General features: G+C 33.8%; 6 protein-coding genes across 11 annotated transcripts; 1 reads left to right on the forward strand and 5 right to left on the reverse strand.

The window, feature by feature from the left end:
- Positions 1–252: 252 nt before the first annotated feature.
- Positions 253–4694, forward strand: LOC101253796 (reticulon-like protein B22). Of its 3 annotated transcripts, none has more exons than XM_010324492.4 (3): positions 253–996; positions 1325–1394; positions 3933–4694. In XM_010324492.4, exons 1-3 carry the CDS (start codon positions 628–630, stop codon positions 4004–4006), a joined length of 513 nt encoding a protein of 170 aa, XP_010322794.1. In that variant the 5' UTR covers positions 253–627; the 3' UTR covers positions 4007–4694. The 3 variants fall into 3 exon arrangements, with proteins under 3 accessions (XP_010322794.1, XP_069155386.1, XP_004241922.1); XM_069299285.1 differs by lacking the exon at positions 3933–4694 and adding an exon at positions 3474–3718; XM_004241874.5 differs by lacking the exon at positions 3933–4694 and adding an exon at positions 1502–2077.
- LOC101260543 (protein STRUBBELIG-RECEPTOR FAMILY 5) lies at positions 2151–12002 on the reverse strand. 4 transcript variants are annotated; one of them, XM_069299284.1, is made up of 18 exons: positions 11570–12002; positions 11340–11472; positions 11021–11153; positions 10835–10906; positions 10658–10723; positions 10387–10458; positions 10235–10306; positions 8805–8876; positions 8671–8736; positions 8409–8444; positions 7932–7997; positions 7546–7859; positions 6408–6697; positions 4383–4654; positions 4025–4145; positions 2920–3056; positions 2682–2838; positions 2151–2567 (listed from the first exon to the last, which is right to left on the reverse strand). In XM_069299284.1, exons 2-18 carry the CDS (start codon positions 11437–11439, stop codon positions 2475–2477), a joined length of 2139 nt encoding a protein of 712 aa, XP_069155385.1. In that variant the 5' UTR covers positions 11440–11472; positions 11570–12002; the 3' UTR covers positions 2151–2474. The 4 variants fall into 4 exon arrangements, with proteins under 4 accessions (XP_069155385.1, XP_069155384.1, XP_010322795.1 ...); XM_069299283.1 differs by having other exon boundaries at positions 11340–11464; positions 11570–11743; XM_010324493.4 differs by lacking the exon at positions 8409–8444.
- A 1084-nt stretch (positions 12003–13086) lies between these two features.
- On the reverse strand, positions 13087–15049 carry CAB9 (chlorophyll a-b binding protein Cab9). Its single transcript, NM_001330642.1, has 6 exons — positions 14764–15049; positions 14393–14477; positions 14227–14277; positions 13994–14114; positions 13771–13905; positions 13087–13584 (listed from the first exon to the last, which is right to left on the reverse strand). Exons 1-6 carry the CDS (start codon positions 14969–14971, stop codon positions 13324–13326), a joined length of 861 nt encoding a protein of 286 aa, NP_001317571.1. The 5' UTR covers positions 14972–15049; the 3' UTR covers positions 13087–13323.
- Positions 15050–18619: 3570 nt separating this feature from the next.
- LOC112941642 (NAC domain-containing protein 96-like) lies at positions 18620–20113 on the reverse strand. Its single transcript, XM_026031349.2, has one exon. It carries the CDS (start codon positions 20111–20113, stop codon positions 18620–18622), a length of 1494 nt encoding a protein of 497 aa, XP_025887134.1.
- Positions 20114–21155: 1042 nt separating this feature from the next.
- Positions 21156–22231, reverse strand: LOC101257869 (wound-induced basic protein-like). Its single transcript, XM_004241887.5, has 2 exons — positions 22071–22231; positions 21156–21358 (listed from the first exon to the last, which is right to left on the reverse strand). Exons 1-2 carry the CDS (start codon positions 22139–22141, stop codon positions 21283–21285), a joined length of 147 nt encoding a protein of 48 aa, XP_004241935.1. The 5' UTR covers positions 22142–22231; the 3' UTR covers positions 21156–21282.
- Positions 22232–25310: 3079 nt separating this feature from the next.
- LOC101258164 (wound-induced basic protein-like) lies at positions 25311–26479 on the reverse strand. The gene is made up of 2 exons (XM_004241888.5): positions 26312–26479; positions 25311–25463 (listed from the first exon to the last, which is right to left on the reverse strand). Exons 1-2 carry the CDS (start codon positions 26380–26382, stop codon positions 25388–25390), a joined length of 147 nt encoding a protein of 48 aa, XP_004241936.1. The 5' UTR covers positions 26383–26479; the 3' UTR covers positions 25311–25387.
- Positions 26480–27319: the final 840 nt, after the last annotated feature.

The raw sequence follows: 27319 nt of genomic DNA on the forward strand, positions 1-27319 counted from the left end.
ATTTTATAAAATTTATGGATAATAGTTATTTTCTTATTACGCTTTTTAAGATATTAAATTTATTATATTCAAATAATGATACAGTAAATTATCCTTCTATTTATAATTTTTTTAAAATATGCTAAATCAATAGTAAACAATTATCGAGGAATATAACAAAAACATATATATTTCTCCTTTATTATTTTAGTGGGCAACTATATAATATAATATATTTTCTCATATAAAAATATCATAATGCCCGGATAAGTCAACTAACATAGTTATAGATCTCGAGAAAAGAAAACAAGCACTGAGCCATTGACAATAGAAAAAGAAAAATGTTCCCTCCCGAATATTTTCCAACGATTCTGTTGTTGGCTTTGCTCTTTTTCAATTTGTTTGAAATATCTTTGATGGAAACTGTTATGAAATGGGCATAGACAGTTTTCTTCAGAAGCTTCTCTTTGAAAAAAAATACAACAATTGGAATATAATGTGTCAATAATAATCTTAATTAAGCCCGCGGATTTTGAAAAATTTAGAGAAGACGACACAGCGTTCGGAATTGACTCACCGATAAATTTTCCGTCCATATCTGGGGCCACTGTAATCGAGCCATTAGAGACCAAAAAAAGTACCTGCGCCATGGAAGAATTGAACGCTAATGAGGAGATTCGAAGGACAATAAACCCTAGGAGGAAGAAGGATTTGCGTGGTCCCGTACCCTTCATTATCATCATCTGCGGCACTCTCGTTTACTACCACTGTGTTTATCGGAATGCCAGTATCGTCTCTCTCGTCTCTGACGTCTTTACTGTAATCCTTTGCTCCCTCGCCATTCTCGGACTCCTGTATCGCCAGATGAACATTTCGGTTCCTGTGGATCCACTAGAATGGCAGATCTCACAGAACACTGCGAATCGCGTCCTTGCCTGCATTGCTAATACTATCGGTGCTGCTGAGTCTGTTCTCCGCGTTTCTGCTACTGGACATGATAAGCGCTTGTTCGTTAAGGTACTAACAAACTTGTACTGTATGTTTGGAACTTAATATTGTGCTTGGAAGTGAAATTTCACCAAAAACTGTTTTTTTTTTTAGAAGTTGAGCCAAGGGGTGTAGTGGAAAGGTCGATGTACACACTACTCTTCCCGGTCTTTTTGTGTAAATTTTTGAACTTCACTAAATTTCACAAACAAACAATGTTTTCTGCCGAACACAGTATCAGAGCTTCGATAGGATGATTAATACACAAAGGAAAGCTCCAAACAGAAACTCTTATACTAATGTGACGTAACTGAATATTCGATTGGTGAAGTGTTATTAAAATCATCTACATTGCCAGGTTGTGGTTACTCTTTATGTGCTATCAGTTTTGGGAAGGATAGCATCAGGCGTTACTGTTGCCTATGCCGGTGAGTCATTTCTTCTCCTATTTCCTCTATTTCAACTATCGGGATACAAGTCATTTTCATTCACAAATTTTGCGTCAAATTGTTCTGTGTCGATTAATTTTATGTAGGACTCTGTTTTCTTTGCCTTTACATGCTTGTTGAGAATTCTCAACTGATCAGCGTATGTTTGTCGAGTCAACGAAAGAGAAAGGACTCAAGAGAAACAGTTCAGAGCGACTAAGGTGTTTTGCTCAGTCTACGGAGCAAATGAATTTCCTGGTTTGTAGATACACGAAAAGAGGGAATGAAGCAATAAGAATAGAATTATGGTACCACTGGTAAAAAGTAAATAATGTAGCCCGTATTCTATGGTTCGAATTATTGAATAGTGTGAATTCTTTGTGTGTAGCCTTGTGATTTCCTTGCGCATCTCTGTAGCATATTCCCAGTCCTAAGATGACGGTTTCCCCAGGCAACAAAGATGTTGATTCTTGTTAGCAAATATTTTAGTATTAGCTCAAGGAACAAGAGAGCTTCTGCGAATTCATGAACGACGTGATGATGGTAGGGATTTAACACGTGCATTGTCTTGATGAGTGGTTAACAACTACTGTTTGATGCGTAGAGTTTTGAGCATGTAGATTTGAACTGATTGCCCCAAAATGATTCTTTTGAAGAATTGCACAAAACAGCATTTGATCCCATCTCAATATCTCTTTCCATATTCGAAACATAAACTACTGACTCTCCCTCTTGCATCACCACAGAAAACACAGATCAGAAAAACATTGAAGAATTTGTGTCCAAATTCACACAGAATTAACGAGCTTGATCCTTGTACTTCAAATCCAGCCACATAAAATGGAATGGGGATATGAAGTTATCAACAAGAGAAGAGACTGCTATTGGCGTGATATGCCATGACAAACAGATCATTGCTTTCAACTAGACTTCAAAGTACTGGAAAGCGTTTGCACTACCCAAAAACACTTGATTTTCTAAAAGGAGAAGATGAAGTAAGAAAAAAAATGGGAGTCCCGTCTTCTCAAGTCTGAAAAGATTTTCTTCCTTTTTTTTCCTCCGAGAACCTGAAAGTATATATCAGTAATCATCATCATCACCTCTCTGGCTCATATTCGACTTTTGTACTAAACGGACCACCTCAGACATTTGTGGTCGAAATTCTGGCTCCGGCTGACAACATCAGTAATCACGAATAAGTCAAGAATCCTTATTCTTTAGGCTATTGATAGAAAGATATTAGTTAACTCCCTCTATTTTAGAAAATTACTGCAAAAGAAATCTAACCTGAACGCACAGAGCAGTCACATTGGCAAATCTAGAGAGAGATTTAGGAGGATAAAGTCCACGCAGAGCAGGATCAGCCATTTGCTCTAAGGCATCTAGATCATGTAGTTGTGGCGATGCCCATTCGGCCAGACACTGTTCTAATCTTGGCTTTGAACTGAAGCATTGATCTGAATATGTTAGATTCACTTTGATGGATAACTTAAAAAATTAAACTTAGCATGCAAGGGGACTGCACCTGTCAAAAGGCTTTCGCCCTGTCAACAGTTCCAACATGACAACTCCGAAGCTATAAACATCACTCTTCAAAGTAAATGCAGAAGGTTTTGTGCATTCTGGAGCAGTGTATCCAGCATCCAAGTTTTTGCTTGATCGCTGAAAAAAAGGGAGAAGGTTGAATAACATTATTTAAGCACGACTACCTCTACTAGACACCAAACCACCATGTGAAATATCTTAAGCATAAATTGGCAAATGTGGACCAATCCAGATTAACCCTAGGTACAAACAACAGAGTATGCATTTCAACAGGATTTGGATTTTATGGGTTCTATATTTGAAGTATTGGATCTGAAATTTATTATATGTCCACATTAGTCAATTTACAACAAATATATAGGATTTTGATCAAAGTTATTGGGCTCTGGACGTACTTCAAATACTGGCTCCACCCCTGAATTTACAAACTACTATTATTTATCTAGCCCCAATTGCTACCATCTTCTATGTTCATATTCATTTATGTAGCACCATATCCTATTATTCAGAACATGACACTTATTCTCAAACTAGAACCTGATCGCCATGTCAAACTGTACAAATTTGCACCAAATCCTGCATCTATTAGCCATCCAGTAGACCAATACCATTCACAGCTGAGTGATAAGAAAATAATGGAGGGCAAGTGACTTGAAGAAGGACCTGGTACCATGGACTTTCTATTTGGAAATCAGCCGTGTCAGTGACATTCTAAGCAATGATGCAAACTAATTATGAAGCTGCTAATAAATTCAATCACAGTCCTTGGCCAAGAAAAGGTAACAATATCCACATTTCATTTTTGAGTCTTCTGAAATAGTATTCATTTTTATGGAAGACTAGCCACATTATATATGTCAAAATTACACGATTTCCACTTTTATCGTCTCAATAGTTTTCGTAAAACTTCAAAATATCCAACATATAATTTAAGAAGTTACATGCGGCCCACTTTATTTTTCTGAATATGACTTTATCCATTTCCTGTTTCAGGTGGTCACATTTGCAAGTTAGCAGGTTCCAAAATCCTAACATCCAAAACTGCAGAAAATACTTGCAGTATCTAAAGGTCTATCTTCACATACCTGATGAAACATTGCCATGCCACACTCACAGAGACGAGAATTCAATTCAGCATCGAGCACAATGTTTGAAGTTCTTATATTGCCGTGGAGACATGATGGAGAACAAACCTCATGCAGGTACCTATGTACAAATTAAAATCATGTCATAGGATCTCTATTAGGAGAACCACATTGACTAGAGTGTTTCTTATAATTCAAAATCATGTCGTACTCGATGGGATATCAGTTACAGAGGAAACCGTAATGTCACTCAACACTAAGGACATGCAATTAATCTGTGCCAGTAGTACTCACTATTAACACCAACATAAAGGAAATCACCAACTGCAAGAGAAACAACATGAAGAGTTTGACTTACTCAAGAGCACGGGCGACCCCTAGAGCAATTCTGACTCTTGTGTTCCATGTAAGAGGTTTGCTGAAGTCATCTGACACATGAAGGAATTCATAAAGTGAACCATTTCTAAAATACTCAAAGATTAACATATTATGTCCCTGCTCTGAACAATAACCAATAACTTCAGCTATATTTGTGTGGTGAAGTTTGGACATATTGCCAACAATTTCTGTGAATTCTGTGCACTGCCCATCTCGGAAAAAGGAGGAGTCTATTTTCTTTACCGCCAGAACCTGGTAAATCAAAAATAAGATTTCTCCATTATGTTTATCATATAGTACGGATCTGATTAAATACTTGTAGACCATATAAACATCAGCTGAACCTCCCTAGAAATGGTAGCCAACCAATTAGTAGCACCAGAAACATTTGCAGGTTTAAGTTGAATCAAGCATGATATATCTGCTTGGGACATATATTATGTTCACTTCCACATTACAGTTATCTGCTGCAATGAATAGAAAAGCTAGATAACCTAGCCTCACGGGAGTTTGAAAAAATAAGCTAACAAAAGAAGATAAAAGCAACTAAAATTATTGCCATGTGCCCATGTTAAGTCAGAGCACGTGGTATAGGTCCAAAAGTATATGCGAACAGAATATGCAAGATTCCCATGAAGAGATATCTGAGCAATCTGTATATGTTGGCTATGAACAGACTGATACAAGTTTTAAAGAGACCTTTGATGAGAAGTGAGCTCACATCCATCCATCATTATAGTCTAATTTCTGTGGTCAACTAGTGCGCTTACAGTATACCTATTAACATATTGGTGAACAAACTTTATCATGCAAGTGATCTGCTAAGGTCTGGAAGAAATTTGTTTTAGTTGAAAAGAACCTCTCTATAGTGTTATAAGGAAACAGAGAAGAGGTCAAATTTTATCTACACAAACGCAATATCCCAACCAGGAAATTTAAGTCAGTTTACCACAGTTTTCATGTAGCAGAACATTATCACCTATGCCAGGGGTGACTCAATGCCTTTAAAAATGAGGCATATGCCTTAGGCATCAAAATTAAAGGACCTAATTTTTTTCGTAATAATAAAATTATTCCTAAGCGTTTTTAACAAAAATAAATAAACAATAAAGAATGTTTTAATTTGTTTCGGAACATTAAAGAATGTTTCTTTTTAATGGATCAATTTTTAGATTTAACTTTCACATAATATGTTTACGACCATAAGATTAATATATATATATATATATATATATATATATATATATATATAGTTTAAGATCATAAAAAATAAAACTTTTTTTATTAAAAAAAAGAAATAACTTGAATCTCATATATAAAAAATAATAATTAAAATTTAGATTTTTAACTTAATTTTGGTTTAGGCAACTAATTAGCTTGAGTTGTCACTGCCTATGCAATGATTAACATGGACAACGTGATAGATTCAAGGATTACGCTGAAACAACAAATGTAAGTTCATTTACTTTAGCTCCCATGCAACAGTATAAGATCTATGTTATTATTCATAAATTCTATTCTAATTCATAAGGTTTCAAGAATTATAAAGTCAACTTAACAAGTACTATGTATTTATTTCAATCTTTTAAAAGGAACCTTCCGACATAATTTTCACTTAAGACTTGGGCTGGTTCCTACCATTCTGAAATACCATTCCTACCATTCTGAAATACCAATGATTTTCTAGAAATAATAGTAGAAAACAGTAGTTTCAATGTCAAAGCAGGCGGAATATATGTGTATGAACTTATGTATTTCATGAACACGGACTCTTCAAAATCAAGAAAAAGTTTAAATACATTGATCGTCAAGTACTCATGAATAGTATTAGCTTTACAAATATATGTTTGTCTATTGTCTTTTCTTCTGATTACCTTTGATTAATCTATGCATTGTATTCAATCTCTCATGGTGTATAGTGGAGGTTATGCAACCTATTCATGAAGTGAATTAACAATAAATAAACCATAAAACTAAATAATAATGTAAATCAGGTCAAACTTACCTTGCCATCCGGATATTTTGCCATGTATACTCGACCAATTGATCCCTCACCAAGAAGGCGAGAACTTGCAAAGTTACTGGTTGCATTTTGCAAATCAACTAAAGGATAATGATCTAACTTAACTGAACTGTTCTGTTTCATAGGATTTGCGAATTCTTTATCATTGGCCGACTTGACATGATCTGAAGGTGGAACATTTTTCATCTCCTTCTCATTAAAAGACTTGTGACGCTCTGAATTAAGACGCTTAAGAACCATTGAGGAAGAGGTTTGCAAATGTTTCTCTGCAACTGATGATGAATCAAAGGACATAAATTATGTTAGATGAAATAATACACTTGTGACCAACAAGGGAGGTTGCTCTAGTCGGGAGAGTTTTTCACTTTCAACTAAGAGGTTTTGAGTTCGTCATAAAGGGAAAGTGAGCATAAACTCTATTGTCCCTTAGATAAAGGTTGTGGAGGGGTGTGTTCACCAATAAAACAATAATAATAGTACAATCAAACCAACAACAACATACTCAATATGATCGGGGTGTCTCAATGCCTTTAAAAATGAGGTCATATGCCTTAGGCCCCAAAATCAAAGGGCCTAATTTTTTTAGTAATAATAAAATAATCTTAAGTATTTTTAACAAAAAAATTATAATAAAGAATGTTTTAATTTGTTTCGAAACATTAAAGAGTGTTTCGTTTTTATCGATCGATTTTTAAATTTAACTTCCACTTGATATGTTTAAGACCACAAGATTAAAAAATATTTTGGTATATATATCTTTAATTTAAGATCACAAAAATAAAAACTTTCTTAATTAAAAAAAAAGAAATAACTTGAATCTCATATATAAAAAAATAATTAAAATTTAAGTCTCTAACTTAATTTTGGATTTAGGCCACTAATTAGCTTGAGCCACCACTGAATGTGATTCCACAAATGTGGATCTAGCAGACCTTCCACCTAACTTTGCAGGTTAGGGAGGTCATTTCTGAAAGATCCTTGGTAATAATACAACCTAACCTTAACTTAGTTTAGGAGACAAGTTTTAGAGAATATGTTATTGTAAGCCACAGATTTTTTTTTTCTTCTCAATTGCTTCTTCTTTTGTAAAAGTGGATTGGAAAGCCAAAAGTAAAATTACCTCTGAAGTCCTCCTGCATGTTGGCACGTACGCTACTAGATAACTCCTGAGATGCAAGAGGAGTAAAAGTTTGACGTCGGCTAAATTTATCTTCTTCAATAAAATGGGAGGAAGATGATGATCTTTTTTTCCTTGACAATAGAGCAATTATAACACTAAGTAGCAACAAAACACCCAATAATATCCCTGCAATGGCCCCTATACCCAGGCCAGATTTTCCAGATTCCTTATCTGAGTTCCTGGTGTGTGGTTTAGCTTTCTGCCCAGGAGGTGGAGGAGGAGCTGATCCAGTAGACCAACTATTTCCGCCAGTCCTTTTAAGCAAAAAGAAAGTATCAGACATTATAAATCAAAACTATTTAACCAATAGTTCATTCAACACTCACTCTAATTTTTTGATGTCTTTCAGCTCATTCGGAATCCATCCATTAAATTGGTTGTTTGCTACATTCCTGCCAACATTTTGTTGAATACACTGGCTTAGTTACGTCTAAACATCGAGGACACTTCATACTTGTGACAGTTTCTTATTCAAATCCAAGCCAACATTTTATTTAAGGGATATCGAAAAAAAGTATGAGATTTAAATTTGGCCTACTAATGATTTATGATTCTATCAGTCTTATAAAAGAGATTTTTTTGCATATAGATTGTCTGAACAAGTGGCAAGGGGTATTCTCGATATTGCATGCAGTCACACAGTAAAAGTCCACCTCTCTCAAAGGAGGACAAAAATAGAAATTTCTTTCTGAATCATAGACCTTATAGTACTAGAAGTCACAGTCGTAAGAAAAAGTACTAAAAATCATAGTAAAACTTGGGCTACAGAAGTTGGACCCTTGAAATGTGAAATCAAAGCTCACCTTAGAAATATAGAGGCAGTCAGGTTGGCACGAGACCTACTTTAAGCATATATCAACTCAGTAGCAATCATGGTATAATACAAAAGACAACCTAATGTACCAATTATACTCGAAAGTTTGAAAGTAAGATAAATGAAGAAGTCAAGAAACATGAAAGACTTAGAATTGTAATTTTTAACACATAATGCAGGAAAACTTACTACACTTTGGAATCGCAAAAACCATTACTTAGAATTGTAAAATTACTAACAGTTCAACTTACAAATCGTCAAGTTCAAGATCCGCAAGAACATTTATTGATCCAGTAAACTGATTGTTCTGTATATGCCTGCATGCAGAGTGAAAATGTTTATCTCCAATCAAGATTTTGATCCCAAATATTAAGCACTAGCTTACAATTTGCTGAGGCTTGAGAGGGATTTAAGACTCTGAGGCAAACTGCCTGATATTGAATTGTAGGAGATATCCCTGGATAAGATTGCACGAGTTAGTTGATACACTAGACAATTATATTACCGGACACACTACAACGTTTATGAATATATGTAAGCATGTTGATATGCAGGAATGTATAGAGAAAGAAGTGAGGGGGCCGTAAAAGCATTGTTATCTTGCTTGACTTTATTATCCTAGAGAGACTGAACTAACAGGATAATTTTAACTTATGTGGTGTTTTGTAGGAAGTACAAATGAAAATTAGACTATATATCGAGTTAGTACTCCTTCATAGCCTGTCTAGGCGGTGACACAAGGTGATCCATCATCATCTTTGCTTTCCTATTAGTAATAAAACTCTAAGCTTTATTCTTAACAGAGTGATCAACTTGAATGACTGCAAGGATTGTATTGGTGATATAAACGGCAATTCAGGTGAAATATCACATATGAAATATGTCAATGATACTCTAGTATTGTGTGGTGCTGAAGACGGGCATGGTTATTCTCAAAGGTGATACTTGTCGCCATGGATGCTACTTCTTGTATTGAAAGTAATGATCTGAAGAACAACCTATGAAAATAGTTAAGTAAAACCTCATTCACGGAGGCAAAGATTTTATGCTGGGATTTTGAAATGCTAAGAATCCACCCAAAAACAAATAATCTCTGCAATTAAATGTCTCATTTATCTTTTTAGTCCATCTTGAATTAATAGAAATGTCTTACACTATACCAAAAATCCTTTTAAGAAGTTGTCAGACAATTTCACACCTCTACAAATTTTCACTAATCCATTAGCAAGAAAAACTGTTAGCAGGTCGTGGTTGTTTTCTTTTAATTTTAAATAATCTCATTTCAAGTCAAATATGGACATTCCAATTGGAATGAAAGAGTTTCAAGAAAATTCAATGTTAAGGCTATAGAGATGCGATCAGAACTTTTCCATCAGTTAAGACTTCACTCAATCAACTCAATTCACACACTTCCCACACCTTTATAAAATAATCACAAACGTGCAGATTTCCATCCTCAAGCACTACAAGCAGCAAAGAATGATGCTCAATCTATATGACTAGGGAACATTATTCACACATCCACGTTGTCCGTTGTAATTCCACATCTAGCAACAATTTCTAAATTGTTACTGTAAATTCAGATCAGAGATATACAGACAGCGAACAATGGATAGTCCGGAAAAGGCAATGCAAACATATTCTTGGAACAACTAATATCAATGAACTTTTATACTTCCAGAACCATTCACTCTACAGTCTGTCTCTAATATTTCCTTGCAGCCATTCATGAACTTATTTGCTGAAGGCAAGACCTTATAGAAACAAAGAAAAAGACAACAGGGAGTAGCTGTATGCAAAATTTGCAATACTTACATCTCAGTAAGTTTTGTAAGTTTTCCAAATAAATCACTCAGTGATCCACTTAGCTTATTATGATTAAGATTCCTGCACAACACCAAGAGCATTATTGACACCTGATATGAAGCCCAAATTTAGAACATTAAGAATAAGAGAAAAACCATTACATAGATTTAAGCTCAGTCATCTGAGAAATTGAATAAGGTACAGTTCCACCAAATTGATTTCCAGAAAGATCTCTGCAGAACAAGGACCGAATGAGGGACTGGTAGGGCGCAATATCAACAGAAACAGATCTTCTGGATAAGGCTTAATGCTACTTAATAATAAACAGTTGGACTAAGAAAACACCGAAAGGAGGTGACCAAAAGTTGCAGCCTGAGGAGAAATTTCATAACGAATTATGTCTAAGAACTTAATGCTTCTCTGCCTACTTACAGGTGTTGTGTGCGAGGAGGAAGTTGGTATGGTATGTTGTCCTTTAGGTTGTTTTTGCTCACATCACTGCACTATGACATTCAAATTCATCTTTGTCAGGACCAGTTCTTTCAGTGACAGATAAAATCACATAATATAAACTCAATTTCAAATATCCAAGAGTTGTCTGGGCCTCACAAGTAGGTAACTTTGTCCAACTTATCAAGCTGGAAGCCAAGTGATCCAGTGAGCCCCAAGCCAGATAGATTACTGCAACATTATTTACAATTTAGGAATAATAAGCAGATCAATTTTTTTTTCATTACGCTTTGCAAGAAACAGTAAATGAAATGACAAAAGCAAATAAGGAAAGGAAAGAGGTACATTTCAGTGACATCTGAACCGGAACACTTGACACCCGTCCAAGAATCATCACAAGGATTTCCTCCATTGGATTTCCATCCATCAAGTTTGGAATGGGGCTTCAAATACTGATACATGTCATTGAGGGCTGAAACTGTAAAGACAATTAAAATTGTTATCTACATATCTAAAGATGTATATGAATAACATTTATGGGTTATCTAAGCTCGCGAAGATTCACAGTTTCTTCCTGCCCTCAAGCCAAGTAATTGAGAAGTTATACATTACTTCTCAAAAGCTGAGCTAATGATGAGCTTGGAATTCAGAATTGGGGATTTACCTTGCTGGGAATCTGTTTTCGAAAGCACCACATCAATATTGAAGGAGCTTGTAAGGATGATCCAACAAAGGAAAGTGCACGGACTTATCATCATCATCATATTTGGGCGATCAATTGCCCAAAACCTAAAATACTTTGTCAAACAACAACAAAAACAGCAGTATTATGAAAATCAGTAAATTAGTACTACTACACGGAATTTGAGTAGGGTGATGATTCCAAGTCTGTACATTGCTTCCCTACGCGAAGAGCAAGTTGAGAACATTCCCCAATCGGCCTCTGCGCGAAGGGTGATGATATCTCGAAGGGAAACTGTAGGATCAAAATTATTAAGAGAAAATTGTTTGTAGACTCTCGAAAGAATACATTGGGACTGCGATGCGCAAGGGTGATAACTGAATTGAGATTGGATATGCTCCAATGGTTAACGATCCTGAAAATTTGAACAAGGGAGTGAAGAAGAATGAAATTAGGCATTCGTTTCGATTGGATAGCCATTCTGCGAATGCTTCGCCCCAAAAGCAAGGATGACCTTCCATCGATTTTTCAATTCTTAAGTATTTATACGTGTGTGTGAGTGCGCAAGGCGAGGTAATCGCAGAATACTTATTTCTGGCAAGCTTTGCCGTATGTGGGCTTGAAATTTCAGTACTCACGCGCTCCGTTTGGATTAGATTAAAAATAGAATTTAAAAAGGCAAAAATAAAAAATTAATTTTTAAGTCAATAAAATATATGAATCTACTTTTCGTTTTTGACTTATTTTAAGTTATTTTTTATCCTGTCAAACACTTTTTAAATTATTTTTTATATTTGACGAAACACTTTCAAAAATAAAAAATTAACTTAAAAATAGATTTCACTAACTTTTAATTCAATCCAAATAACCTACTTGAGTTGAGAATAGGTAGAACTTGATAAATACAACATTTTTTGTATAAAATTACACTGGTACGTTGTGTTGCGTTAATTCAAAATTAATTATTTTACATTAAGACATTAAATTTTGACAAAAATATCCTCCATTAAAAGTTACTTCCTATATTCCACATTAAGTGAATTTTCGAAAAAAAATATAATTTAAAATAATTGAATTGTTCAAAGTTCAAGATATGTATGATTTTTTCCCTTCATATTCGTCTTATCGATTAATGACGTTTTATATTTTCTAGGAGATAAATTACATTATTTTCAAAATTATATTTATGATTTCATAAAAGACGAAAATATGATTTAGATTATGTCCTTGAATATTTTTCTTAAAGGTGTACACTGCCTCACAGATTCACCTAATATGGAATAGAGAAAGTAAAAACCAGATAAATTTATTAAATTGTAAAAGTTTGAACTACATGAAATTTGAAACTCCAACCATTTTTCAAACTTCAGCACCTTATGCTAGAGATTTACTTGTCCTAGCTTTATACTCCAACACTATGTATTGGACTTGTTATGTGTTAAGAAGCTATCAGTATTTTTGTCAAAATTTTATTTTTCCGCACTAAAAAGTGGCCTACATTTTAAATAATGGCTAAATTTTGATTCCCAGCTCAAAAACTGGTACATTCCACAATTCACTTGTTTCCTATTTCAATTTATATAACATAATTTGAACAGAGAGACTTTTGAAGCTTGTATTTTTAATATATTAAAATTTGTAGTCTTAAATACATCTAACGTTTGTGTGGCAAATAAAAATTCTTCACTACAGGTAAATTAAGTTTTTTCAAGTATAGACAAATATTGTATCCTCACATTGTGAATATGATTACGTGTTTTTCTTTAGAAATAATGACGATATATATAAGTTATACTCATAAAAAAATAATGTTACTGCATAAATTGGAATGAAGGACGAATGTGGCCAGAGTAGTAGCTGTATGAGAATAAGTACAGTTTGTCTTCATAAACTACAAGCTGGTTTTTCACATACAGCTCTGAAATGTATTGCAGAATTGTACAATTCCTCCAGGCCAAAAAGAAAATTACAGGGTTGGGACTCTTTCAGAAGCACCACCGATGACGGTGAGCAAGTTGTTGCCAAAGGGGTCACTCAAATGGGCAGCCAAATTCTCAACAGGACCCTGTCCGGTCACATAGGCTTGGATGAAGAAACCAAGCATAGAAAACATGGCTAGTCTTCCATTCTTGATTTCTTTTACCTTCAAGATTGCTGCCTGGTCTGGGTCCTTTGCTAGGCCTAGTGGGTCAAATGGACCACCTGGGTGTAGCTTGTCCTCCAAATCCTGCATCCCGACACAATTCGTTAAATCCACAATCTAATCAACTGTCAGTTTTTATGATCGAGGCAAATTACTGAGTTTTGAATAAATTTAATTATACATATTAAGTAGATTTCTTAACATAAATACAAGAACTGTCAATGCACATAATATTATGATGAAGGTTGTAGTAGGAAAAGGGGAGCTCACCAAGCCATTAATAATTCTGTAGTACTCAGCACCACCAACAAGAACAACCTCTGCGACGACAGCAAGAATAAGGTTGATGGGAATGTTCTTTCCGAAGTAATTCAATGTGTTTCCGTCTAGAAGTAAAGCTCCAGTCTACACATGAGACGAAATTTCATAATCAGGATTTCCCCTCACATTTAAACAAATTGCAATTAGTGGTGATGTGTGTATATATATATACCTTGAACCAAACAGCTTCAGGACCACAGTTGGCACCAAATTTGTTGAAGGCTTCTGGGATAATAAACCCAGCAGCACCGAGCATAGCCCATCTGGCGTGGATCAGCTCATATGCCTGATATCTGCAGCAGATCGAACAATTTTAAACTTAGATCCATCTCCACAATCAACAAGAACAAAGTTGGCTGACTGAGCGTGTAAAATTAATTAATGTGTCACTAGTACTACACTTACTTGGCGAAGTCTTCTGGCTTCTTGCTCAAACCAAAAGGATCGTAACCGTAGCTGCAGCAAGTACAAGAAAATTCTTATATATATGGACAATTTCTCTATTTGTATATGCTAAGTAATATAATTTATCAACAAAATTACGAGATGCAGCAAGTAGATCGAAGCTTACTCTCCGGGAACTTCTCCGTTCAAGTACTCGGGGATTTCTGATCTGTCCAATAGACCCTCGGGCAGGAAAATTCTTCTGTCAGGTCCTGAAAATATTCGCAAAATTTAAGAGCATATAAAAACTAAATGGAAGATGTTAAACAGAGGCTGCGTGGACTTAGGAGAACTCTACTCTTCCGTTCTGTTTGACATTAATTACAGTACAGTCAGAGGGGAATCTAAAATTTTAATACAACTTTGTGCGAAATTAAATAGCTTCTCTTATAAAGTGAGAAAATGTAGTACTCATCTGTTACAATTAATACGACTACTGCATTAAATTTCGTGTCCAATCAAACTCATAAAAGGGAAGGAGGTAGTAATGTTACTCACCGTACCACTTGGCGAGCTCATCGTCAGCAGGGGAGACAGCGGCAGCCTTAGCTTTGGCAGGAGCTGCAGCCGCCTTCTTTTTGAAAAGGGCAACAGTTTTGAAGGTAGCAGAGGAGGATGGAGATGGAGCAGCAGGCCTTGCAACACCGCTAAACTTGACCGGACTTCCGAGCATCTCGGAGACGTATAGAGAGGTAGCTGCAGCCATTTGTAGCTAAACGGTGTCGCTGGCAAGAGGTAAAAAAAATTGAGGTCGAGTTGATGATGAGAAGTGAGAATTGAGGATGGTATTTGGAGTGGAGATACTAGCTTAAAGCTTTTTCTGGTGGATGAGAGCGTGACAAGTGTCGCTCTGTTATTGGAGCCACAGGGAAGATGAATGTGGAATCTGATGCGGCGTTTTGATTGGAAGGAGTTTGTGACGTGGCAGATGACAGTGCTGACATGGCATGCATCGCAAAACTCCTGGACCAGACTTGGATAACGTGACCCTATCCACATTGCAATTTGCAATGCCACAATACTTTCTTATTTTTCTATATTTTCCTCTTTTATATTCTTATTTTGTAACATAATACTGCTGCAAAGTGTTCCTTGGTTTCAATTTATTTACTTTAGGTTTAAAAAACATAAAAATTATATTTTTATGATATACCTAAGGGTACATTTGACCATAGATTTTTTAAATAATATTTGAATTTTTTTTTAGCAAAGGGTGTTTGTTCATATACTTTGTCATTATTTGACAAATATTTTTGGAATATATCTCAAATTTTCAAATACTAGATTTTTCTAGCATTTAGGCCAAATTTAATTATTTGGAATCTTTTAAAAATTAAAAGTTTACCCCAAATTTTTATCTTTTACTAAAACACCCTCTATAATGTTGCTTACGTTGTATTACACAATTTTTTACATTAATTCCAAAGTAGTGATGAAATATTCGGTGCATGTCAAAATGATAATATGATTATTGATGAAATTGATGAATAATCGGCTCAAAATAACAAAGTCATGTGTTTTGTCTACTTCACGATGCATGAAATGACGTTTGTTGCACTCACCCAAAATTACCACATTGCTCTAGTGTCATAGACAAAGATTCAATTGACTTGTAATACAAACTTATGGTTAATTTTGATATTTTTAAAACTTATGGGTGTAAATCATATTTTTTTAAAAAGTAAAATATATTTTCTAAATACTACGACCAAACACATGGTGAAATTTCACCCAAATAATATTTGCCAAGAATATTTGAAAATCTATGGCCAAACCCTAGCTAAGTTTGCAACATTGTACTTCATAACAAACTTTATGTTTGCTATGGAATATCAGGTTTGTATAAATTGCTGGTAGACAAAAGCGCAACGATTGTGTATATATATTGGTTAGATGATTGTGTATATATATATATATATAAATATCAATGATTGTGTTTGTATATCTGTATAAAATTTAAATTTGTATACAGTTGAATCAAAATAAAATATTTGTATATCAAATTTCTCTCTTTCTCTCTCGCTTTATACAACACAAATTATACATTGTAATTTATATGATTTGTGTTTGTATAAAGTGAGAAAGAGAGATAGGCAAAAGATAACTGACATGGAAAGATCTGTATTCGTAAAATAATTAGTGAAAGAAAAAACTCTACTTTATCCAATATTTTAAACGTTTTCCGTTAGTCATATAACGTGATTTATTTGTGACTTTTTTGGCGTTAATTTTATATTTTTTTTTCATATTTTTCCTATTTTTTATTAATCAATTACTCATTTTCGGGATTAACCGCAAAAATAAAAATTAAACAAAATTGTTAAAAATGAGTCGAATAGTGAATTTAAAAGGAGCTGATTTATGGGTCGAATAAGGTGTTTAAGAGTCCGAATATCTTTACATTTTCATATAAATGTTATGTGGTAAGGTCAAAATGACATGACAATTCCTCGTGGCATTTAAAGAAATGAAAAATGAGTTGGATATGTTCAACATGACAACTAACGCCCATAAGGGCATATTTGGACCAAAAGTTGGACAGCGAGGGCATGAGTTAACCAAACTTTAAATGGAGGGTATATGTAGACCTTTTTGAATAGTATAGGGGCACATTTGATCCTTTTCCCTTTAATATATAATGGAACTATTTATTACAATTTATAAAACGTAAGTTTTTCTTACACTTTGTAAAGTGGAACTTTTTCTTACACTTTATAAAGTAGAAGAAAATCTTACACTTGGAGCAAATTCCAATCTTGATGAAGTAAACCTCTACAAAATATATAATAATAATAATAATAATAAAAAATCATATAAATTAATAAATAATTGACAAAATCAACAAATAATAATTGAAATATAATTATTGAGAATTACCCGTCACTTTTATTGATAGTTTCGTTCAAATTAAAATCATATGGACCGGTTAGAATATTTTGATAATGAGTCATGTTAGGAAAATCAGTAGATTGAGTTATCGAAAATCCATCAACGCTATTACGATTTTCTAATCGGGATGGACATTGACTGATAAAGGAGAATGTTGTTGACTAGTCTTAGGCTCCTTTCTAACATAGATTTCAAGTATTGTTAACTTGTTTTGATCTATGTAGTTATTTGGAACCCTCAATAAGTCGATCAACGATTCGTAATTATAATCTTCAAAATTTACTTTTCCTTGTGATAAAAACGAAGTAGGGTATTTTTCCCTATAATCAAATTACAATCAATATTATCTATACCCATTCTTTTATAAATTGATGAAAGAAATTTATGATATTAGACATTAATTGAATATTTAGCATTGCGTTTGGGAGGACAATTATAATAAATGGTATTTTCATCATGTATGATTTCGTCATCCCAATAAATCGAAACTCCAACTGTTGAGATAGAAGACATTTTTAGTGATTGAAATGAAGAAAAATAGAAGACTAAAGATGTTGAAGGTGCTATGTTTAAATGTCCTTAATAGAAGACTAAAGATGTTTCTTTTTCTGGGTCCACTTAAAATACAGACTTCTTTCCATAATAGGTTAATATTGTCATGACAAGTAATAGTAAACCTAAATATTATATTAATTAGTAATTACTAATACCTAAACCTAATTCACCCTACGGCAGTTTTAAGTACTGATTTGTTTTTCAGTTTTAATATTGAATTACTTTGATTAACTTCCACTTAAATGCACACAGTGTATGTGCAATCAAAGTTTCAGGAAAACAATTGTAAACAAACAACAAACCAGTACTTAATTACTCTATCAAAAGTAGTAATCACAAACTTGTTTATTTCCGTATCTCAAGCCAGATCCATCTACAAGTTCTAAGCTCTCAAAACAGCACCCGTGCACTCCCACAAACCATGCTAAATCTTGTTCCTTTGGCACATGAAAACATTCCATGTTTTTGGTAACCACATCATAAGAGTAGACTTGTCTGACACCACAAAAATGAGGTTTTGAAACGAGTGCAGACCAATTAGCTAGTCTTGTTAGTGTCCGCGAGGAACTAATATAGAATCATTATTCGAGGCTAATTAACATAAATTCTGTCTTATTTATAAATTACAGAGTATTTTCCTTTGTATCCAGTGCTTGATTGATCATATGGGGGGGGGGGGGGGGGGACTGTATGAACTTTTGTAACATGTAATCAAGCTTAGAATAATAATAACAGTTTATTTGTCAAAATTAGAAATTGAACACTAAAACAGAATTTACATAAACTATAAGAAACATCAACAAAAAGGAGCACAAAAACTCGTGATATTGTTTCAAAAAGTACTGATCCTAGCTAGCTAGTTAGTATTGTCCACAAAATTAGTTGAAACTGTCCAGGTGGTACCAATTCTTCAGAGCAGCATATCTTGTAAATGCGCGTTAGACTCCCAAGATTGTTGATCCAACAATAATGTTATCTTACTCTCCCTATTTATATTCAATCTATCATTCAGAGGCACATCATCTAACAAGGCTTCTGTAAGGTCATCAAGAAAGCTCGATTTTTCTGTTTCACAAAGTGTCTTACATTCTTCTTGTGGTTTTGGTTCTTGTTGTGTCTCCAACAATGTGTAACCCATATCAAACATTTCTGGCATCACAAATTCTTGAATTTGAAAAAAAGGCGCAGTTTGCCCCAACAGACGATTCGCTTCACCAGCAGCAGCCTCTTGAGTGATCTGCACCTGATTAGATTCTACTATTGATTGTTTAGAAAAATCAAAAGCATTCTCCGGATTCATCAATACATCGGCATCCATATATTCAGTCAAAGTACCATATATTTCAGGCATAGTTATATTTGACTTCACATTCGCAAAGTCGGGAATCATAGGTTCTTGAATAGGAGAAAAAGTATTTAGCTCCCAGTTGTTCCTGATAGCGTAGTCCCCATAACCAGTTAGTAGTCCAACAAAGCTTGAATTATTGGCTTGAAATTCTGAATATGCGTTACAATCCTCATTAACATCAACAATAAAACCTTGCTGCTGGTGTACTGGCAGATTATTTTCTGGTATTGTGTTCTCAAATTCCGAAACACCATTTCCTTGCACCTCAGCTTCCATTGCTGGATTTTCAACGACATTGATAGGATGATTGATCATCCCATAGTCCTCATTCCTCATTTTCGTTAATTCAGGATCAATATTATATTCTATTAATAGAGCATTGATCTTCTCTTCATCTGATAAAGACTCTTGAATACGCAACACTGGTTCAACAATATTGATAGGAGTGATTGCCTGATCCATCCGCGGCTCAACAGAATTTATCCCTGAAATCACCTCTGTATCCAACTTGTGTTCATTCAAATCAGTTGTACTCGCATTACTACTTGGCGAAGGATTAGACGAATTTTTCCTTTTTATAGCACAAATACAATAGTCTTTATAATTAGAGTTTTTGAACTTTTTAAGAATAGCTTCGCAAAAAACGTACTCCTTCATGAGCCACTTTCCATCATGGGGACAACAAATGTTAGTATCATAATCTAGACTTTTCTTGAGTCCCATATTCAAAGGCTTGCTCTGTTTACTCCTAATCCATTTCCCCTTATCTCGTTGTTTCCAAGTCCCAAGACCGTTAGCCACATGTCTGGAAAATCTGTTATCACTCTTCTTATGCCTCGGGGAAATAAAGTAACGAAAATTATTAGTATCCCCATCGTCTTGTCCTCCACAATGGCGCCCATAGCCATAAGTTATCCATGGTTGTTGGTTATAGACATCACACTCCGTAATAAAACCATTGTCACATAAGTTATTTTCAGTGATAAACCTAAGAAGGTATGTGAGTAACTCTGAATCTGTGGGATGAAATCGATACCCTTCTTCTTCAAACTCCATCACTCTTTCTTGTATATTTGAAAGATTGAAGAGAGTATATATGGGGGCTGAAAGGTATAATATTTTATACAACAAAAAGTAATAAGGTTGAAGGTTTATGGGAACAATTGTAACAATCAAGTATATTTATAGGCATAGTTAGTCAATTCTTGACTTAATAGGAAACCCAATTAGTAACAAATTATGAAAATAAATACTTGGAAAACTTACCATATCCAACAATATAATAATATTTGGAAACTTATGGTTATATTTTTGTTTTTTTAACTAACAATTTTTTTTTACAAACAATATTTTGATGAAACTTACCATTTTAGTTTTTTTTTTTTAATTAGCATTGGCAAACAATTTTTGGCAACGTACATGTATACTACAAGACAGCATGAGACGCTACGTGATCAGAAACATGAAAAGATCTCATCATTACGACTGAGATTTCTTCGTTTTCTATATACCTACTGAGCAAAGCCAAAAATCAACATGTTTCCTAATCGAATTATTTCTGAATCTGAATCAAAATTTAAGTCTTATTAGCGATTACACACTACATGAGCAGAACAAATTGACAAATTTATACAAAGCTCACAATAGAGAAATTTATATATAAAATCTATTCGAAGCCTCCAATCTAAAAGGAAATCTAACACTCGGAATCTTCTTCTGCAAGCAGAATATGAATGCTTTTTCGTATTGCTATATTTTGATATAAGTTTTATTCAGTTTACAGATCAAAAAATGTTTTTTCGTATGCTATATTTTGCAATTCATGTTTAATTCGCTTCTGATTCATGTTTAATACACTTTTAATTCAAATTTAATTCATTTGGCAGTTTATCATGTTTTACCATCAAATTACTTGTCTAATTCATTATTGATATAAGTTTTATTCACTTTACGAAACATTGATTGCTCTTTTGTTTGGCATTCATATTTGTTTCTCTTTTAAGTCATTTTGTAGTTTATTGGTGATGCATAGAAAGAAAAACATGATAACCTACTTCCAATGGCTACACTCAAGTTGTAAAACTTAGTTAAACCACCATTTAACCAAAATGAAAAGCTTGGATCGGAAATTAAAACCAATAGAAATAAAGGATCAAATATCTTATGATGTATTTAAATGTCAAATGCTATTCAACATGTTGTAAAAGAGTTGCTTCCAGATATTCTCATTCATTCATAACAGGCTTGTTGTCACTTGCCTTTGGCTTGTGTTCCTTGGGCTTCTGCTCTTCTGTTGTTTTCCTGTAGAATTAAACAAAAAGGTTGGAGAAGTGAGGCTGTTGAAACGACGATGAAGGAACACCAAGTGGACACGAAAACTACATTAGATAAAGATAATACAGTTAGAGCAAAAATGTTGGCACACACGTGTTTTAGACCCTCGCGAAGAGAGTAGTAGCTGCTTTTGGAGGATTGACACACCTTTGAAGAGCAACATAGCTTAAAACCCAATTTCAACAGCTCTAAGCCATACTCTAATAATCTGAATGTTGTTTTAACTAAACAGCTACACAAGTAAGCGCAATGCCTTTCAGCTTCATAACATTGGAAAACAATTTTTGGCAATATACATGAACAAATTGACATATAGTAGGAAAATATCTACTGAAATTGCTTTGGTTTCTATATTGCCAAAAATCAACATGTTTCCTAATCAAATTATTTCTGAAACTGAATGAAAATTTAAGCCTTATTAGGGAGATACACACTACATAACTCATCGCTGAACAAATTGATAAAATTTATACAAAGCTCACAATCGAGAAATTTATATATAAAATCTATTCAAAGTCTCCAACCTAAAAGGAAATCTAACAGACGGAATCTTCTGCAAGCAAGCAGGCAAAATCCAACTCACAAACTATTAAACTTTACGTTTTAGGTTAAGCTATGAATTTGAGGATGTAACCCTAATACATCATAAATCATAAATTTTAGGGTTAGCGAGATGTACCTTTTGTCAGATGTGCCTCCCTTCTGGCTCAGGAACGATCGGAAAAGCGGCGAATTCACGTCGTAAATCATCTTCCTTTGTCGGCAACAAACAAAACCCTAATTTTCACTTTCAACTTCTCTTTCTTAACTTTCATACTATTTATATTATATGATAATTGGTAATGGGCCGCCAGTTGAGACCTTATGGCTAAATTGATTCGGAATTGGTCTATTACACTTCAATAACAAATAATTTTTTTTACAGGGATAATAATCGCTACACTTAAATAACAAATAATTTTTTTACGGGGATAATAGTTGATAAGAACGTAACAAAGTCACTTCATCCGATATTAAGTATCAGCGATCGTTCAATAGTAATATAACCCAACTAGTGAGTTGGGTTAACGGTTCGTAACTGAGAATCAATGGGAAAATAAGAATATGTTCCAGTCAATCATAGCTAAAAGTATTTACGAATAAAAAAAACATAAGTAAAGTTTGGAGTGACACAAGTGTCAGATATCAAGGGGGTTTTGTATGTAATTGTCAACTAAAAAGTAAATAATACGAATAAACAAGTGATAGGATTATGGGATGTGATAGGATATGGGATAAGATAGACAACATGATAATTGCAATTAACAGTGAATAGCTGTGAATCAATGAATATGCTAGATTTTAGTGGAGATAAATTCTCTGTCGAGCAATTTACCCCGAATCAAATTGGTTTCTCTCGAATACCAATAAGCATCAATTAAGAACAATCTTCGCTTTAGTACATTCACTCTCTCGCGCTGAATGTGTGGAAAAAAGGTTTAGGATTCACTCTCTCGAGTTGAACCCATGATAACCTAAAAGCCCACAGACCATTAATTTAGTAATCTTGGTTTCAAAACCTCTCTCTCGAGCAAGCCAAAAATATGAAGGTAGAGTTGCATTTTCAACTACAACTTTTTAGATTAAGCCACAATTACCGAATGAAATCACTTTTAAACAACATTTACACTATCAATTAGTAATACCCAACAACTAAATCAACCCATAATCACATAATCACACCCCAAGAATTGGAATTTTAGCTTGACATAGTAAAAAGTAAGAAATCAATACCAAACTGTGTTTACATCAACTAAATAAGATTAATATTGTCTTTGCAGAGGTCTAAGATGAAGAATCTTCAACACCCGCTTTCAATTTCTTGGAATTGAAAATCTTCAAAGCTAAGAAAATTGTTGTCTCTCCAACTTTCAAACTGAACATTAATGAATAGCTAGATAACTCGATTGATAGATTGTTCGCTAGATAGATAGATAGATAGATAGATAGATACTAAACAAAGAATTATAAAATGTATTTATAGTTACAAAAATTGTGCTGCGTAGGACCATTCGGGCGCAGTTAATTGGGATTGTAGATCCAATTAACGATCCATCATTTAGTCATTCTCATCGTCGTTTTGCTTTAGCCTTCAACATCTTCAAATTCTGTCACTTTGGGCAATAAGGCACTGCGTCGCGGAATCTTCGGCGACTCGTCGATTCTTCTTTCCATCGTCCATTTGATTTTCTCCTTCAAGGCTTTGCACACTGGAACATTAGGCGATACCACAGTTATTCGTTGACTGGCCCAATGATTTAGGCGATTCTCAAGCCTTGTTTACTTTGTTCTTTCAGTTGCATTGTTCCTTTTTGCTCATTAGTGTCCATATTTTGTTTTCCCAATTCAAATCCCTGAAAATTAAGGATTTATAATTGTTAGTGGCACAAAATATGCATTTGAGGACACTAAATCTATAAAAATAAAATCCTAAATGAGTCTAAATTGAGGACTCGTCAATAGCCATTACACTTAAGACACTATAAACATTTGCCTTCCCCTTCTCCCAAAAACTTTAACAACCATCACTGCCATCTCACAAATTAAGCTTCCACAAAATCTTCTATATGTCTACATATCATCCATATTTGAACTTACTTATACAGGCCAAACATAAGTTTAACTGATTTGTACTAGAATGAATTATTGGGCTAAACTATGTGAGTTAGCTGGTTCAGATAAAGATATAACAGTCATACCTTTAAAAAAAATTTAAATTTTGGAATTGCGAATGTTTCTCCTTTAATCCTATGTTTACTTGCATTGTTGTATGCATTAGTCTACCGTTTCTTGATAATCTTACTTTACATTTGGTGATTTGAGTTAATCATTTTTTTGTCTAGGGGTGGTACAATATAAATTGAAGACCAGTATCATTTTAGCTTTGAATGAAACATGAAGAGTTGCGACTTTCATGAAAAGTTGTGATTTTTATGAAGAATTTCAACTTTCATGAAAAGTTGTGATTTTTATGAAGAGTTTCAATTTTTATGAAAAATTGCGACTTTTAAATTGTGACTTTTTTGAAAAGGTTGTGACCTTTATTAAGGCTTGTAACTTTTTCGAAGAGTTGTGACATTTTCGATAAAACACAATAAACATTTGCCCTTTTTTGTTTATGTATACAGGAATTTTCTCTCATTTTAAAATAATGAAAATTCTGAACTTCTTCTTCACAATTAAATATTTGGGTATTTTGCTCGTGTTGAATGATTCACTATCACTATTGTTTGTGTATTATTATACAAGTGAATAGAATTGTTCCATCTTGAGATGATTTATTCCTTTAAACCTAGGGTACTAGAGGGGAGTAATTTCATCAAGGCAATATTTTGTATTTAGTGGGCTCGATTTTTTTCTTTTCAATTTCATTCTATTGTTACAGATCCTGACATGTATTTTACATCCATTAATTTATGTCTATCTTATTAATTTTTATTTTTGAGTACATGCTTTAAACTTTATTATTTATGTTTCTGCAAAATTATTGTTATAACTATTTGTTAGTATAGATTAAACAACATATGTTAATTGAGTATTCAAACAAGTTTTCTCTTCTACAATTGTTCAAGGTGCAATTAAGGAAATCCCTTTAAGATATAAATGATCGAACCACCACTCTATAAAGTGCATCTTTCAAGACATGGCATGACACAATCTTAACACAAAACGAAAAATCTTTACATAGCCTGTGCTAATCATCGTTGCCCATCTATTCTATTCAGAATTAGCAATTCATGAAGAGCCTACTTCCAATGGTTACACTAGATATTCTCAAATTGTAATTAAAATTTAGTTAAACCACTATTTACCCACTAACGTAACACTAATTAGTCCCAAAATGTAAGTGCATTGGATCGGAAATTAAAACCAATAGAAGTAAAGGATAAAATATCTTATGATGTATTTAAATGTGAAATGCAGTACATGTTGTAAAAGAGTTGCTTCCAAATATTCTCATTCATTCATAACAGGCTTGTTGTCACTTGCTTTTGGCCTCTGATCCTTGGGCTTCTGCTCTTCTGTTGTTTTCCTTCACGATTAAACAAAAAGGTTAGAGAAGTGAGGCTGTTGACACGACAGTGAAGGAACAACAAGTGGACACGAAAACTACATTAGATAATTATAATACACTTGGAGAAAAACTGCAGGCACACAATTTTTGTTTGTGTGGATTCTTTGAATAGAAGAGCAACATAGCTTAAAACCCAATTTCAACAACTCTAAGCAATCTTAGAGACTCTAATCTGATTGTTCTGTTAACTAAACCACAAGCTAAGTAGCTGCTTCCGATGAATTTGAAGTGCAATGTCCATTAAAGATGTTTTTGTTTTCATATTACAGATTGAAAAACATTGGAAAACAATTTTTTGCAACATACATGTATACTACCAGACAACATGAGATCAGAAACATGACATCTAGTGGGAAAATATCGCATTATTATGACTGAGATTGCTTCCGTTTCTAAATACCTACTGAGGAAAAAGGCCAAAAATCATCAACATGTTTCCTAATCGAATTAAATCTGAAACTAAATCAAAATTGAATTCTTATTAGCGGTTACACACTACATAACTCATCGCTAAACAAATTCAACAATTTATACAAAGTTCACAATAGAGAAATTTATATATAAATTCTATTCAAAGAATCCACATAAAAGGAAATGAACAAAAGGGTAATCTAACAGACTAGTAATTATGAATTTGAGAATGTAACCCTAATAAGTCTTATACAAACTCTTAGCATAGTTAAATCCTCCACCTAAATGGAAATCTAACAGACGGAATCTTCTTCTGCAAGCAGACTATGAATTTGAGAATGTAACCTAATAAGTCTGTACAGAAAACCGATGAATTTAGGGTTAGCGAGATGTACCTTTTGTCAGATGTGCCTCCTTTCTGGCTCAGGAACGATCGGAAAAGCGGTGAATTCACCTCGTAAATCATCTTCTTTGATCGGCAACAAACAAAACCCTAATTTTTACTTTCAACTTCTCTTTCATAATTCCGTACTATTTATATTATATCGCTCCGGTAATTGGTAATGGGCCGCCAGTTGACACCTTATGGGCTAAGTTGATTCGAAATGAGTTTGTCTCTTACACTTAAATAACAAACAATTTTTTTTTACACTTATTTTAATCGTTATACTTAAATACTCCCTCTGTTCGTATTTAGTTGTCTACTTTACAAGTGACGTAACACCAATTATTATCATAGGTTAGTTACAATTTTACCCTTAATGTAGAAGATTATGCAACTTCCGAGTATACTAAATGTATTTTCTGCTTCCAAAAAGCATGCACTACAACTTAGTAGTACTAGAAAATTTCTAGAATTAAATAAAGGCATATTAGGAAAAAAAATTGTTGTCATTTTTTGATTTGTTAAAATGGACAAGTAAGTAAGGACAGATATAAAAGAAAATATGGACAAGTAAATAGGGACAGAGAGAGTAACAAACAACTTTTTTAACGAGGATAATAGCCGTTACACTTGCGAAACAATAAACATTTGCCTTCCCCTTCTCCCAAAAACTTTTACCACCATCTATATGTCTAAATACCAGCCCCTTTTAAACTTACTTAAGCAACTGACTGTCAAATAAGAATACCAGGCCAAACTTAAGCTTAACTGATTGGTACCAGAATGAAGTATTGGGCCAAACTTTGTTGGAATTGTAAATGTTCCTCCTTTAATCCTATGTATACTTGCATTGTTGCATGCATTAGTCTACCATTTCTCTCGATAGTCTTACTTAATTTGAGTTAATTATTTTTTTGTCTAGCAGTGGTACAATATAGATTGATGAAATATGAAGAGTTATGACTTTTATGAAGAGTTGTAACTTTTATAAAAATTGTTACTTTCATGAGATACGAGA

This window comes from Solanum lycopersicum, chromosome 6 (genome assembly GCF_036512215.1).
Source record: "Solanum lycopersicum chromosome 6, SLM_r2.1".
Classification (NCBI taxonomy): Eukaryota; Viridiplantae; Streptophyta; class Magnoliopsida; order Solanales; family Solanaceae; genus Solanum; species Solanum lycopersicum.